General features: G+C 43.6%; 1 protein-coding gene across 2 annotated transcripts in view; it reads right to left on the bottom strand.

The window, feature by feature from the left end:
* RAMP2 (receptor activity modifying protein 2) overlaps window positions 1-16,082 on the bottom strand; it is a 65,211-nt gene that overhangs the window by 11,841 nt on the left and 37,288 nt on the right. Inside the window, exons 2-3 of one of the 2 annotated variants that reach the window (XM_083147516.1) lie at window positions 14,718-14,843; window positions 3,886-3,954 (exon numbers count right to left, since the gene is read on the bottom strand). In XM_083147516.1, coding sequence (XP_083003642.1) covers window positions 3,886-3,943 — 58 coding nt within the window. In that variant the 5' untranslated portion in view covers window positions 3,944-3,954; window positions 14,718-14,843. The remainder of the gene's footprint in view (window positions 1-3,885; window positions 3,955-14,717; window positions 14,844-16,082) is intronic. The other variant, XM_083147515.1, reaches the window with a different exon arrangement.

Below are 16,082 nucleotides of genomic sequence, written 5' to 3'. Positions count from 1 at the left end.
TGTTATTTTACAGGGGGAGCAGCCTGTGGTGTCCTCCTGTTATGCAGGGGGAGGGGAGCAGCCTGTGGTGTCCTCATGTTATTATTATGCAGGGGGAGCAGCCTGTGTGTGGTGTCCTGGTATTATTATTGTTATTTTACAGGTGGAGCAGCCTGTGGTGTCCTCCTGTTATGCAGGGGGAGGGGAGCAGCCTGTGGTGTCCTCCTGTTATTATTATGCAGGGGGAGCAGCCTGTGTGTGGTGTCCTGGTATTATTATTGTTATTTTACAGGGGGAGCAGCCTGTGGTGTCCTCCTGTTATGCAGGGGTAGGGGAGCAGCCTGTGGTGTCCTCCTGTTATTATTATGCAGGGGGAGTAGCCTGTGTGTGGTGTCCTGGTATTATTGTTATTTTACAGGGGGAGCAGCCTGTGGTGTCCTCCTGTTATGCAGGGGGAGGGGAGCAGCCAGCAGTGTCCTCCTGTTGTTATTATTATGCAGTGGGAGCAGGCCTTTGGTGTCCTGGTATTATTATTATTATTATACAGGAGGAGCATCCTGTGGTGTCCTCCTGTTATTATGCAGGGGGAGCAGGCCTGTAGTTTCCTGGTATTATTTTATTATTATTATTATTATTATTATTATACAGTGGAAGCAGCCTGTAGTGTCCTGTTATTATACAGGGGGAGCAGCCTGTGGGATCCTGTTATCAAACAGGAGGAGCAGCCTGTGATTTGTTTTTGCTGTTGTTGTTGTTGTTATTATTATTATAATACAAGTGGAGCAGCCTGTGGTGTTATTATACAGAGTCAGCAGCCTGCGGTGGCCTGTTCTTTTTATTACACAGGGGAGCAGCCTCTGATATTATTATACTCCAAAATATATATATAGTAGTGACAAAACGCATCACAGCGTGGCCTGCTACGCTCCATTCTGCTACCTCACTGGACAGCTGCTCACGACACCGGCTTCCTGCTTCTCTGCTACTCAAGCCAGCGTCAGCGCTGACAGGTACCGGAGTGTGTGAACGGCGAGGACCGTGTGAGCTGTTGTTGCCTTGTTGGCATATGTTTACATCGTGTGGTATCCAGCCCACAGAGCTTTGCTTTTAGGTACTACAGATGGGGCTGGGCTCTTCTTTGGTGGCGAATCGCCAGAACGTCACCGCTGGCGATCCGCCAGCAGCCCGGCTCACCATCTGACTGAGGCGCTCGTGCGTCTCACGCGCACGCGCGTCTCAATCTCCATCGGCGGGGCGACGGGAACCCTGTTTGTCTCTGCTTCAGGGAGATGGACAGGGTTGGGGGGGGTGCGGGCAGGCGGCGGGGACCCCCGGGTGACCGCCGACAAGCCGGCAGTGACCCGGAGGAAGCGCTGGAAGCGGGACGCGCGCCCCTCTCCTGCGCGCGCGTCCCCTTCTCGCTATACAGATGGCGGCTGGCGGGGAATGGCAGCTGGCGTCGCCATCGCCATCCCCTGCAAAGATGAGCCATGCCCCATCTGTAGCAATCATTTGTTATTACCGAGGAGCCTAGTAAACTCTGTTTTTTTTAATAAAGTTACTCTTTTAATACACAAGGAAGCGCTCTTTTCCTTTTCCATTGTTCTCTCTCTCTCTATATATATATATCTCTATATAGTGTTCATTCTAGCACCCGCCATATGTGAAAACCCATGCAGTTCCTCTTCCCTGCCTGGGGTGTCGCTGTCTGCTGTAGTGCTTCTAGCACAGTGTGGTCTGTATATCAGCACTGAAATGCAAACCAGACCGATGCTAGAAGCACCATATCAGACAGCGACACCCCAGGCAGGGAAGAGGAACTGCATGGGTTTTCAAATATGGCGGGTGCTAGAATGAACACTATCTATATATATATATATAGATATAGATATATATATATATCTATATATATATAGATATATATATATAGGGATACAATACTGCCGGCACTCCAACTCCGATGAGACAATATACCCCGGTGCCAGAAGTAGATAATATACAATCCAATACTCTGGGATTCATTGGATTGTATATATATATATATATATATATATATATATATATATGAACGTATCTCCAGATACAGGGAAACAGGTTTCCAAATAAAGGAAGACAGGAGGCGGCACTCTCAAAAAAAGTGATCAACTGTATTCAATCCATGACAAACGTGAAAAACAAAGTCAGCACGTAGGTGTCGACAAGTTTCGGAGCATTGCGCTCCTTCCTCAGGACAACTGACTAAACAAAGAGTCAAACGTGCAGTGCAGAACTCTCTATATATATATCTGGTTGTGGCTGGCCGGCACTCCAAGGCTTTCAGGGCATTAGGGCTTGGTGCCCTCCGTGGAATTGCTCACTGTAACGGTGAGCAGGGTATATGGGTTGGTGGGTCACGGCGGCACTCTCAGAATTCGCAAAATAAATGACAAATGCCAAGGGTAATCTTTCAACGTTTCAGTGCCCGTGCACTTTTATCAAGAAATGCCATTTCTTGATAAAAGTGCACGGGCACTGAAACGTTAAAGGTTACCCTTGGCATTTGTCATTTACTGTATTTTGCGAAGTCTGAGAGTGCCGCCGTGACCCACCAACATATATATATATATCTATCCATACAGAACAAAAAAGTGGCACTCCAAGGTCTTGATAAAGTGGATATATTTCAGGTGATAGCTGACGTTTCAGATCTCACATGCTCCGTTTTCAAAGTGAAATGGTGAGACACTTTGAAAACGGAGCATGTGAGCTCCGAAACGTCAGCTATCACCTGAAATATATCCACTTTATCAAGACCTTGGAGTGCCACTTTTTTGTTCTGTATGGATCTGCACATCTTGTTTTGAGGGCACAGAGGCAACTGACTTTGAAGGGAGAGTGCCAGGCCACTATATATATATATATATTACAAAAAAACCTCCATTTAACGCTGTTACTTATGGGCCGGTGCTCTGGACTTGCCCCCCAGGCTAAAAGTTGCCAGCCAGCCCCTGGTTTTGAGTGACTGATTCTGCATGCATGAAAGTGACATTCTTGCAGTGTATGTGTAGGATTGAGTGGCTTGGTTGCTGCATACATACATTGTTGCCAGATTGGGACACTGTTGTGTAACCAATGGTTTTTCAATTGATACAATTATGCTTACAAATATTATAGGGCATCTCTGACTACAAGCTCGATACAAGCCAGTGAATCATTAGGGGAACCTACACAGGTGCACAAGTGTAAATAGTGTGTCTTGTATATACTTCATTTGATTTTGGATTTAATTTTGCTGACTGATGATTACAATCCTTATCTCATTTAATTGAGAAAAAATCTATAATGCCCATATGACAAAGGCATTAAGGATATATGAAGGTCAGCCATTTCCTTGTTACCAGCCCCATTATAATTAATTCTCTTTAGATAATTCGCAATTAAGAAGCAATTAATATTTTTGACTCACCACCAGGATATATAAATTTTGGTTAAATAATACATTAAAAATCTATTTGATATTGATCCATATAAAATAGTCACAAGCAGCATAAATTAATATATGAATTATTACTGAATGTTTTTGCACAATATTCTTTATTAAAATTTATCAGTTCACTTGGCATATAAAAATATCTAAAAAAATATAAAAATCTTTTTTCCAGCAGTTAGCAAGTCTTAGATTGGGGATTAAGAGTGCACCCCACCCGAGTTTCTTTTTTCTTTTGTTTTTTTCAATTAAACGCTGAGGTAACTAGTAAGGAAGAAGTGTGTGTGTCTTTAAATGTGCAGGGCTGATGTGGGGGTATGCTGTCCTGTATTGGGTAGCTCAGGACTGTGTGTAACATCAAAAGTGAGGAGAATATATATATTGCTAACCTACAGTATATGCATAATACAACAATAAAATCATTAGCACAATTGACTCACCCATAAACATTGAGTAGGACATATGTGTAGGCTGTGTGGCGTTCTGCAGTGCTGTCATTGAGCTGGAAGCTGTTGGAACAATCTTTAATTAAAATGTGTACATAACTTAATTTGTAGATTATGTAATCATTATTCTATACATAAATCTAAATAACCCCAGACAAGCAAGAATTCTTAAAGAAGCATTCTTGCCATGACCATTCTGTGGCAGGTGTGGTATAGGGTTCCAACAGTCGGGATCCCGACAGTCATTAGCTCGATGTCGGGATCCCGACTGGCCAGACTCAGAGAGCATGGTGAGAGCAACAAAGCCCCTTGCGGGACCCCCAAGAGGGAGAATAGCCGGTGGCAATCGGGACCCCGAGTGTCGTGGTTTTGACTGTCGGGATCCTGACGTCGGGTAAATCACTGTCAACTGTCGGGACCCTGTTTGGCACCCTCAGTGGCTGGATGTCTGTAAAACTGCACCATTTATGTATTGTACATACATACATGCAGACATAACCATGTCTGAATGATATGACCACTCAGAGCTCAGCAGCACTCTTTATAAAGGCGAACAAGCCATGCAACCAGAAGGGGCGCCACTGCGTGGCTCATTCCGCTGACTCCTAACGCCATCAGGGGTGCTGTTATGCGGCAGCTCATCCGCTGCTCACCGACTCCTAGTTATGTGCACTACAGCCTGTGCCCAGGGCTGGCAACAGAATTCTTGGGGCCCTGTACAATTATATTTCTGGGGCCCCCACCTAATCCCAAATCCACACAACCCTCTTCTGTACGAGCCTCATTTAACCTTTCACTGAGCACTGCAAGCAGGCACGGAACAAGCCATGTGCACACACAGAGTAGATGACTCTGAGCACCGAACGGCAGGGCGCACACACAGTAGACAGCAGTGGCACACAGTGTAAGTCAGACTCAGCCACACACAGATGGTGCACAGTAGAGGGCCTGGCCGTGAGGGTCACTGACAGGCCAGTGGCCGTGATGGGGCATGGAAGCTCTGGGGCCCGTCACACTTGTCCCCCTTGACCCCCCCTGTCGCCTGCCCTGCCTGTGCCATTGCCCAAGTACTCAGTCACTGATGATCAGCGGCACTATGGCTGCTGTAAAGAGGAGCAGGAATCATGCGGCCCACCCTGCTCTTCCCATACCTCCCAACATGACCTAATCTAGGAGGTGTTTCACCACAGGTGATGATAATCATAACTGAAGAGGGAAGTCCAGGAAAAGAGCATTGTGTCCCTCCTATAGAGGGTCATGTTCGGAGGTATGACTTCCTCACAGTCCACCACTGATGGAACGGACACGCAGCCTGCAGAGGGGAGTGGACTTGAGATAGCTGCATGCCTCTAGAGTGTGTCACATGCTGGATTAGTGAACATTTTTATATGCATGGAGCACATTTACCTGCAAATGTTCCTAATAATAGGCAGAGGAACAAAGCTTATATCATAGTATTCAGTGACAGTCATTTGGGGTGTAAGGTAGGTTTTTTCTGCAAGGCCACACCCCTGCCACAAAGCCATGCCCAGCCCTGCAAGGCCACATTTTTTTTATCTGTTCACACTGGGAGCCACATAGTCTAGAAATAGAAATAGCACTGGAGCTCAGGTCAAGTGACAAGTGTATAGAGTGCACAGTTACCACAGTCAAAGTTGATAGGGAACAATCAAACTGCATAGTAAAATAGGAAAGGGTAAACAGTTGCAATAGAAGGGGAAACACAAGTCAAGTAACTAATTGATAGATGAACATGACTGGAATTCTTTGGGTGAAGATTACTGACTACAACAGCAGATAGACCTACAGTAAATGGATGACTGATAGGTTAGAAATATAAAAGAAATAAAGGAATAGGATGGGATTAACATGGGGCAAATGGAGATGTAGTAGGGCTTGAGTTGTAAGGTTCAGATCACAGGGTTCTTCAATCAGGCGTATGCACACTGGTATACCCTCAAAGGACAACTTGTGCAAAATGTTTTAGGAAGGGGTAGTCTATTGCGGTACAGTAATGAGCTCAGAAGGCACAGATTTCAGTTGATGAAGGGGATGATTAGGGGGATCACAGGATGGGCGAAAGATGACAGATCCCAGTCAGTTTTGGAAAGCAATATGCAATTGTTCAGGAACTCCATGGCTGTTGATACCAGTGTTTAAACTTAATTAATCTTAACTAATACACCTTTATCATAAAAGCACAGCATCCAATATTCCCAATGACAGCTAAGGCCATCAAAAACTCCAGCCGACCTGAGTTCCAGTTGCCTAGCAACCCCAGACCATCGATCAATGCACCAAAAAAGGAAGGCAATTGTCCCAAAACTGCTTGGAGGTTTAAGATCTGGCAGCATACTAAGTACTGATGTGTATATAATACTAAGGGAACAATGGGTGTTTTTTATAGACAGAATACACTCCCTAGTGACTCTAGGGGACTTGTGTAATTGTGCAGAATTTCATAACAATTCTGCAGTTCTTTACAGAGAATATTTCAGTCATTGACAAAACTCCATGCACCAATGGAATTTAACAATCCCTAAATCCCTAATGCAAATACACACGAAAGGGTTTTTTTGCCAGAATCCAATTAATGCACAGTAGAGTTGCTATTGGATTTTGGCCCTTATTCTGGTTCACTCGCAAAGGCAAAGTCCCTCTCTAATGGATAAAACCATGTGCACTGCATGTGGAGCAGACGTAACTTGTGCAGAGAGAGTTAGATTTGGGTGGGGTTTTACTTCAAAGTGAGATCTATATTGCAGTGTAAAAATAAAGCAGCCAGTAGTTTCCCTGCACAATAACAAAATAACTCGCCCAAATCTAAAGGCCCCCATACATTAGGCCGACTTGTCCTAGGGACAAGTCGGACCCAATTTACCTGCGAGCCGCCCGGCAGCTCCCCGGGAGGCTCACATACAATTTGGCACTTGATGTGCCATTTTTTACATGGGATAAATTGCATGCGATTTATCCCATGTAAAAAAAACCCCGGGGAGCTGCAGGGCGGTGAGCAGTAGTGGGGGCGGGCAGCGGCAGTAGTGGGGGTGGGCGGCGGCGGTGGTGGGGGCGGGCAGCGGCGGTGGGGGCGGGCGGCGGGTGCGGTGAGCGCTGCTGACCTGGCCGGGCAGTGTACTTACACATAGCAGCAGCGGGGACGGGATGCGTAGTGGCGGCTATTATATTTTTTAAATACTTGTCAAATGACCGGCCGCTCTCTGATTGGCCGGAGAGCTCTCAGCCAATCAGAGAGCGGCCAGTCATTTGACAAGTATTTTAAAAATATAATAGCCGCCACTGCGCTGCCCGTCCCCGCTGCTGCTATGTGTAAGTACACTGCCCGGCCAGCTCAGTCAGCAGCAGTCGCCGGCGCTCAGGGACCCGCTGCCCGCCCCACTGCTCCCCCGGTGTCTGCATGCATATGCCTGTCAGGTGGCAGGCATTTGCATACAGGGAGGTCGGACGTGATCGTATGTACAGACCGTCCGACCTCCCTGATCCGGTCCGATGCGCACGGGACCGCGCATCAGATCGGATCAGATATCACACACCTACGATTTTGGGCCGATTTCACCCGATTATCGGCACAAAGTGCCGAAATCGGATGAAATCGGCCCAAAATCGCATAGTGTATGGGGGCCTTAACTCTCTCTGCACATGTTACATCTGCCCCCCCCCCGTAGTGCATATGGTTTTGTTCATTTGAGAAGGAATTTGCCTTCTCCCAAGCATTAGGGATCATACAAACTCCACACATATGTTCTGCTAAAGTGCAAAATGCTAAGCATATACCTATGCGTCTGTTTCCAAATTCTTTTTCATAAAGTCCACTTTTATTCTAGTTACAGTGGTTCTTTAAATCTTCAGTAGTCATTTTAGATCTGAATTGTAAGTTTAATGTTTATACTATATTTTCCTGCCCTTGTGATCAGCATTTCCATAGCTCCTTTGACCTATTTGTAAAGTAATACTTCAACACATTTCCCTTGTACCTCCCAGCCTTCATTTTTACAGCATGACCTTGTTTTGACACCTCTTTTACCGAGCTCCGCTTCCTTCCTGCACTGTTGCAGTCCATTAATGCATGTGAACGTTCCTGTCACCGCTCCATGTTTTATCCCTACAAGCTGGGTTTATTAAGATAATTCAGCCTTTCCTCTCTTCAACTTCCTCCACCTCTAACAATCCCCATCTCTTTACATTTACAATTACACAATCCATTTTTCACAAAGGATCCCAAGCTTAAATTTTCCATAAGTATGCCAAACACCAAGATTTCTTGCAGGCGCTCCCCTCCTCCTTTCTTTGGCAAGAGAGCAAAGGAAGGTTGAACCCACAAGGGGATGACCAAATCAGCCAATACACTGCAGAGACCTCTGGAGTTCAGCATATGAAAAGCATTAGTACCTTTAAAAGAACATAGACAGTGGTCTCTAACATAATGCATACAATCAAGGTGTTTTGTATTATCTGTTTTCCTAGCGCACTATGGGAATGAGTTACAAGCTAGAACAGATGATAAAACAATATGTAGTTTATCACGTTCTGTCTTTTTTTTAAATACAGCAGAGAAATTTATGACAGATGACAAACTACATACACATTTAAAATATAATTTCACATATAATAATGAACACACATAAAGTGGGGTTTTTTTTGCCATTTTTTTTACTAAATGACTCCACCTCTGGTTACTCTATATTTATGTGACAGGGGGAACCATTCTGGATTCCAGAAAAGAGAACCCAAATAGAACTTAAAGCACTTAGCTGAAATATATCTGTTTATTATTGTAGTTGATTTGTAAGGCACCATATTGTAGACATACCTCCCAACATTGGAGAGGCAGAAAGAGGGACTCTGTGCGCCTAAATTTTGAGGGCGTGGTCTATACCCCGTTTGCACCACGGTGGGTGCCTGGCCAGCAGCTCTGTGCGCTGCTAGCCATTCCCTCTGGCTGCAGCTATGACAGGGTGGACTCCCCACTGCCCCCCCCCCCCCCCCACGGGACACTGCCGGCCCCGGTTGGGATGCGGGAAAATCCCCAAAAAAGGTATTTTCCCACGAAAAACTGGACAGTTAGGAGGTATGATGTAGGGGAAATTTAGTGGGAGTTCTATTTCACATGGGCTGTAGCTATGGGCAACCAATCAGATACTATCTGTTATCTTCTAGAAGGTGCTAAATAAATAAGAAGATTTTTATTGGTTGCCCATAGCAACATCCCATGTGAAACAGAACTCCCACCTTAGTAAATATCATCATGTGCTACAGAACTGGGCTGTAGAAATAAACAGGGAATAAACGAAATAGGGAAAAACAAGATATGAAAATGTGGCATAGTTAGGACAACCTGGGTGATTGGGTGGGTGTATTGTGGTATGTCGACACTCATCTATGTCAACATAGGCATTATGAAAACATGTACCTTTATTTTTTTGTAGCGCATGGAAATAGCTTTTATATTCTAAATTAACTAGGTTAAAAATATTTCATGACTCCCTACATATTTGTTTATGTACACGAGTCATGTCATATATACATGTTAGTAGCTCTTTGTGATGCATTTTATTTGCTGTCTGTAGACTAGTGGCAGGAACTCATCAAAAATATTATCCCTACAGATATATGACCTTAGTCAGGCCTTATTTGTTCACAAATGGATGGGCAAAACCATGTGCACTGCAGCCTACCTTCCAACTTTTATGCAATAGAAACTAGAACCTGCCACACAGAAGGGGTGGCTGGCACAAAAAGGGGGTGGCCTAGCACCGTGACCCTTGTTTATGAAATTTTCAGGATGTGCCCAGCAGCTGGGCATCCCCCGGTTCCCTCCCTGCCCTTCCTCCCTGCCTGCCCTGAAGAGATGCCATGCGCAGAGCATCTGTGATTTACAGCTCCCCCAACTGCCCCCCAAAACTCATGCTGACCTTACACACATAAACCTTTTTGATGTTGATCTTTGATTGTGTCAACCTTTTTCATGTCGGCTTATGGCCTGTCGACCAACAGTGGTCGATCTATTGACTGTCAACCCTATGACTCATACCCGTGTACAAACTGAAATCTAAATTACAGTGTAAAAATAAAGCAGTCAGTATTTACCCTGCACAGAAACAATATAACCCACCCAAATCTAACTCTTTCAGGACGTTACATGTGTCCGACCTGCAGTGCACAATGTTTTGCCCATTTTTGAGAACAAATTCGTCCTGCGATCAGGTCTAAATTAGGCCCATAGAGTGAAAAATACCCACTTAAGTAAAAACACTTATTTTCACAACAATATGGCTAATATCCCTTTAAAAAAAACCCTACATCAGTAAATTTATGCATTTTGCCTTATTTGTGTCTAAGGGTCATGTTCATACATTTTTTACAGTGTACCCCCCCCCCCCCAAAAAAAAATAGGGGGGACTTCCAACAGCCCCCCCCCCCTCGCCATGGGACACTGCCAGCCACGAGAGGGATGCGGGAATGTCCCCGAAAACCATTTTTTCGGGACTGTTGGGAGGTATGGGCTGTCCCTTGGTTCAAAGGTCACACACCATGGGGGTTATTTTGGTTCACCCGCAAAGGCAAATTCCTTCTCAAATGGACAAAACCATGTGCACTTCAGGGGGGGGGGCAGATGTAACTTGTGCAGAGAGAGAATTACATTTGGGTGAGTTATTTTGTTTCTGTGCAGGGAAAATACTGACTGCTTTATTTTTACACTGCAATATGGATCTCACTTTGAAGTAAAACCCCACCCAAATCTAACTCTCTCTGCACGTTACATCTGCCCCCCTGCAGTGCACATGTTTTTGTCCATCATTTGAGAAGGAATTTGCCTTTACTAGTGAACCAAAATAAGGGCCCATGTACCTGCTATGGATTCGCCACTAGAAATAAATAAAAAATAATCCTTTTTGGGGATTCATTTAAACACAGAAGTTAAACACATTCCAGGACAAAGATATTCAAATATTAATCATTCAATAAAGATCACTTTGACCCTGACTTGCAAGAGTGAACATTTAGTTTTGCTCTAGCGCATATGGAGAGGGGTTACGCCACACACACACACACACACACACACACACACACACACACACACACACACACACACACACACACACACACACACACCATAATTGTATACATAATAAGAGGTGCTACCATGCTGAGCCTTGTAGTTTCACACAAAGAAAAGGAAAGTTGTAGGTGCACACTCCAAGCATCTAGAACACTGGTAATCAGAACAATTATAATAAATACTGATATTTAACATAGTGTAAAGTAGAGATTCTTGTCATAATTTTTTACCAAAAAATATGGACCCAACTACCATGGTTCAGGTTAAGAACATGGGAATTCTTGGCCAGCACAGCCCATCTGATCCAAGGCATCAGACAAGTGCATAGTAGCAGTGTAAATTTGAATAAGTGCTACATTAATAGGAGGCAGCATAACTGCCTAAAGTGTAACATAAGTGAGAGGTAGCAATTAAACTGTTACATTAATAAAAAGACAGTTTAAGTACTGAAAAGTGTTACATAAATGTTTCAGTAATCATGCCCCAAATGACGAGGCCCCACGGCATGATCATTTTCCTAATACTGTATTCATATTGTATAAATGTATACAGTGCCTTCTTCAATCTGTAGACTGTAAATGAAAGGACCAACACTAAAACACCTAATAACAGATGGGAGGGTAGAACCCTTGTTAGAACACCCAGAGTAAAGAAGTCTTGGCCTCCAAGTGTACATACAGTACATTTACACAATATAGAGTACATGGAGTGGGATGGGCTGCACCCCCCATTCTCAACATAATAAGAGGTGTACTGCTAAATATGACCGCTTTGCAGTCCCCATGGACACTTTAACATTCTTAAGGGGTTAAAAAAATTATTTCACCAAACTACCATATACTGAACAGTAGCATTGACTAATATGAGTGTAAAACCGTAAAGGGAATACATACGAGGGACCAATGGATGGGATGCCAGTGGTCAGGATGCTGATGCCTGCATTTGAATGGAAAAAATCCCAACAACGCTCCAGTAAGTATATTTACTTCCCCCTGCCCTCTCTGTAGACTAACCCTAACCTTCCCTGACATATTGTAACCCTCCCTGACACAGTCCAGCCCTAACTCTTGAGGGGTGGCAGGAGCAGTCATCCCGGGGCCCCCACACACATTGAGCCCACACATGGTAATCTGACCCTGTAATTGGGACAGCGGCTGCCACTTCTCCGCAGACTGTGCCACACGGGTATCACTTGCCGTGGTTTCTGGCCTGGCAATTAAAACAGTGGCTGCAGATACTTACTCTGAAACTATAGAAACAAATTCCTTGATAAAAGAAAAGGTTTCTGGGATAAGAGTCTTAAAAGACCAAGGAGGACAATTGCTTGGGTAGAATTATATTTATTTAGATCAAATCAATTATTCATTTCTATTGTCCCTAGTTTGGTGACCAGGAACAAATTCAATCTCTTCACAGTAGATTATTGCAGGGAGAACATGATTGAGAATGTTAGTAAGGATTATGGTATATACCAGTGGTTCCCAATTTTTTTCAAATCACGGCACCCTAAAGCATCAGAATTTCTTTCATGGCCCCCCTAGGTCAAATTCAGAAATTTTGAAAAAAATTAAGTAAATTCTTTTATATGTCATACAAAGTTATAATTATGGATGAGGGACAGGATTAGCTTATTTTTGTCCACATATTTTATTATTGACAGCCCACCAGCAATGTTTTAGCCTTTTACATTGACCATAAATAATTTGAATTGGTCCTGGTCCACCAATCCAAGGCATCCCTGCAAGTGTCCCAAGGCACCCCAGGGAGCCACGGCACACAGTTTGGGAACCACTGGTATATACTGTAGCTCAAAATCACAAAAAAGATATATGGGCCTATGACTAGCACAATTATATGGATCTTTGCCCAATTTCTGGATAATTACTAAGTATGTCTCTAACATAGTGGTCAGTAAGGGAGAGTGCTGAGAGTCTAAACTGAATCGGAAGTGAAGGTGAGGAGTCACGTTAATAGTTTAGTATGTGCAGTGGATTAGCCATTAGGGCCAGGGGATTTGGCAGATTTATATTTTTTAATGGTCTGGGAAATTTCTACAGTTGATATTTCAGTGCTTAATTGGCCAGCCATCTGGCAGGATAAGCAGGGGAGTTCCATTGTTCACTCTATCACGTCAGCCACGTTAAGTGAGATGTGTTTCTGTTATGGGGAAATGAGACTGGCAGCATCTAGCCTTAACACATGCTGGGGAAGTACATTTGCAGGAATAATGGTACTCATGATGAAAATTGGAACCATGTCTTCAGCCCCTTGAAAACATTTGCTTTATTCCTCCTCCAATCCACGTTGGTTTTTACATTTACTAGAGTGTAAATGAAATCCAGCTTGTGATACAGCTTTGTTTTGAAAATAGAGCTGTAACATATGGCACTTATATCCAACCGGTGGACCGGAGGAGGCCCTCTTTCTCAGAGCACCTGAGGTTTTGTTACCTAGCCACAGTAGCCATCCTGCTCTGCCAAGTATTTTTAAACAACACCATGGGTTTGATGATCCAAGCTTCAAAAAGTAATAAAGTGGAGAATAAAAAATGTCCAGTTAATCAGCTCCTAACTGCAATGTTGCAGTTTGTGTTTGAAAAGATTGACAGTTGATTGGCTGGTTGTTTATCACTCTCCACTTTATCACTTTTTGAAGTTTGGTACATCTGCTCCCTTATGGGCTAATGTACGTGGACAGCCGTTCATTGTTGTCTGCTTTTATCAGGTCAAATGGATGGATAAATGGATGCTCTCATAGGATTTAATGCAGAGCTGAAGGTGAACCTGTCTTTTTAGTGCTTCTAGTGTTTTGCACTGCGCATGATTGAGAAACAAACATACTCAAGTATGGATGCTGCAGTGCTGTGGACATTTCAGCGCCATCTCCATTTGCAACTGACTAGGTGTAGCTGGGCTGCAATAGGATAAGGTTTAGAGGTGCAGGTGTGGGCTATGTTCTGTTGGACAGAAGTGTAAATATTTAAAAACCCATCTTTTGCAGCAAGTATTGGCTGGTGCAATGGTTCCCTGATGATGAAGATGGCTGTCTTACTAAATGCACAGATAAAGGGGTATATTCAATTCTCTGATGACGAATCATAGACAGCGAGAAGTGTCGATGACTCGCCGCCACAGTATTCAACTACCTTCACTCGCTGTTTACACCTCACCTGTTCCCCAATGCGAAGTTGAAATGGCGAGTGGGGCCATTAAAACTGCGGGGCTCGCCTCAAAATGTGGTGGACTCACTGCATTTGAGGGGACACGAGGATGGGTTGTTTTCGGTGAGGAAAAGCCATTCGTGCCCTACACACCCCTCCCTGGCCGCATTGAATACTGCCCAATATGTAGTCTGGCTGCAATAATGTATAGAACTCTGGTGGGAGTTTCTGCAGGCGAGTTGTCTTTAACTGCATTAGGCCCATAGTGGTGATAGATGCCGGTACAGACCATGTGCCATCTTTCTTAAGGAGATGACAGAACATGTGCAGATTGGTCTGTCACGCATTTGGCTTACCTGTTCCACATTGGCTTCTCTCTACAGAGATCAACTGATTAATTAATCTCCTCCATTCGCCTTTAAGAATGGAGAGGATATTGAGTTAATTAACACTTGTGTACAATTAACCTAAGAATAATAATTGTTAACTGTATGATTTTATCATTTATAATTGCCACTATTAATCACCTTAGTTTGTACTGAAAACACTTGAGTGTTCAATGTAGAGACGGTCACAAAATGTTCTAACCTGTTCATTGGAACGTTCGTCTCATTCTGCATTAGGCCACCAAATTGCACACTTTTCTCTGATAGAATTTTGCTTTAGGTGGTCCATGTTCCCCTAATATTTCTGTTCCTCCTGGCATTTCCAGTCCTACAAAAAAAATCCAAAAAGTCCCTATAAAAGCAAGCCAGTTGCATACTATAAATAACTGAAGTAAAAAGATTCAATTTGGGAGTGTCAAGATTTCCGTCAACACCAAGGGCCTGATTCAAAAGCAAAATGTAATGAGCATTTGGGTGAGTTATTTTGTTTCTGTGCAGGGTAAATACTGACTGCTTTATTTTTACACTACTACTTAGATTTCAGTTTGAACACACCCCACCCAAAACGAACTCTCTCTGCACAAGTTACGTCTGCCCCACCTGCAGTGCAACATGGTTTTGTCCATTTTGAGAACAAATTTACCCTGTGATCAAGTCTGAATTAGGCCCAATGTCTCACTTACTTGGATGCTGTACTGGTGCTATGTGCAGGACTGGTTAGAACTGGAGTGAATGAAAATACAAGTTTGAATAATGTCACAACTGCACTATGGGGGTTATTTTGGTTCACACTTTCTGACAACATCCTTCTTAGATGGACAAAGCCAAGTGCACTGCGGGTGGGGCAGATATAACATGTGCAGAGAGAATTAGATTTGGGTGAGTTATTTTGTTTCTGTGCAGGGTAAATATTGGCTGCATTATTTTACACTGCAAAATAGATCTCACTTTGAAGTAAAACCCCACCCAAATCTAATTCTCTCTGCACAAGTAACATCTGCCCCACCTGCAGTGCACATGGTTTTGTCCATCTAAGAAGGATTTTGTCAGAAAGAGTGAACCAAAATAACCCCCTATGGGACAACTGTCTAGCGAATGCATGCCAACTGTTAAACCAGCAGCAGCAGCATGTTCAATAAGAGGGTCTGAGAACACACTGCATGACAAATATTTGTACAACTCTGAATCAGGCCTTAAGTTCCAAATGTTTTCTCATGTTGGATGCTGAATGACTAGCAGTGAAAGGGAGTCCACGGGACATCCCAATTCAATGTGAAAGAAAAGACAGGAGTCTTAACATGAGGTGGAAGAATGTGCACTTAAAAAGATCAGCTCTTTTGTCTACTGAATATTATATATGTCTAATCTATTCTAATTATGGCATATTTTCAGACCACTATGTTATTTACATTAGTTAAATATGTTTGATACATTAAGTTAGTTGTTTAGGCTTTTAGGCTTATCCCCACAGCTTGTACTGTAAACCATCTACTGTAGTGTTAACTGTTTGAGTGCCAACATATGTGAGAGATGTGCAAAAATATCCGTTAAAAATGCCAACGTCTCT

The sequence above is a fragment of the Crinia signifera genome, chromosome 6 (genome assembly GCF_055691185.1).
Source record: "Crinia signifera chromosome 6, ASM5569118v1, whole genome shotgun sequence".
NCBI lineage: Eukaryota > Metazoa > Chordata > Amphibia > Anura > Myobatrachidae > Crinia > Crinia signifera.
Note: the sequence above shows the minus strand (reverse complement) of the source record. Positions and strands in the feature narration are given on the sequence as shown.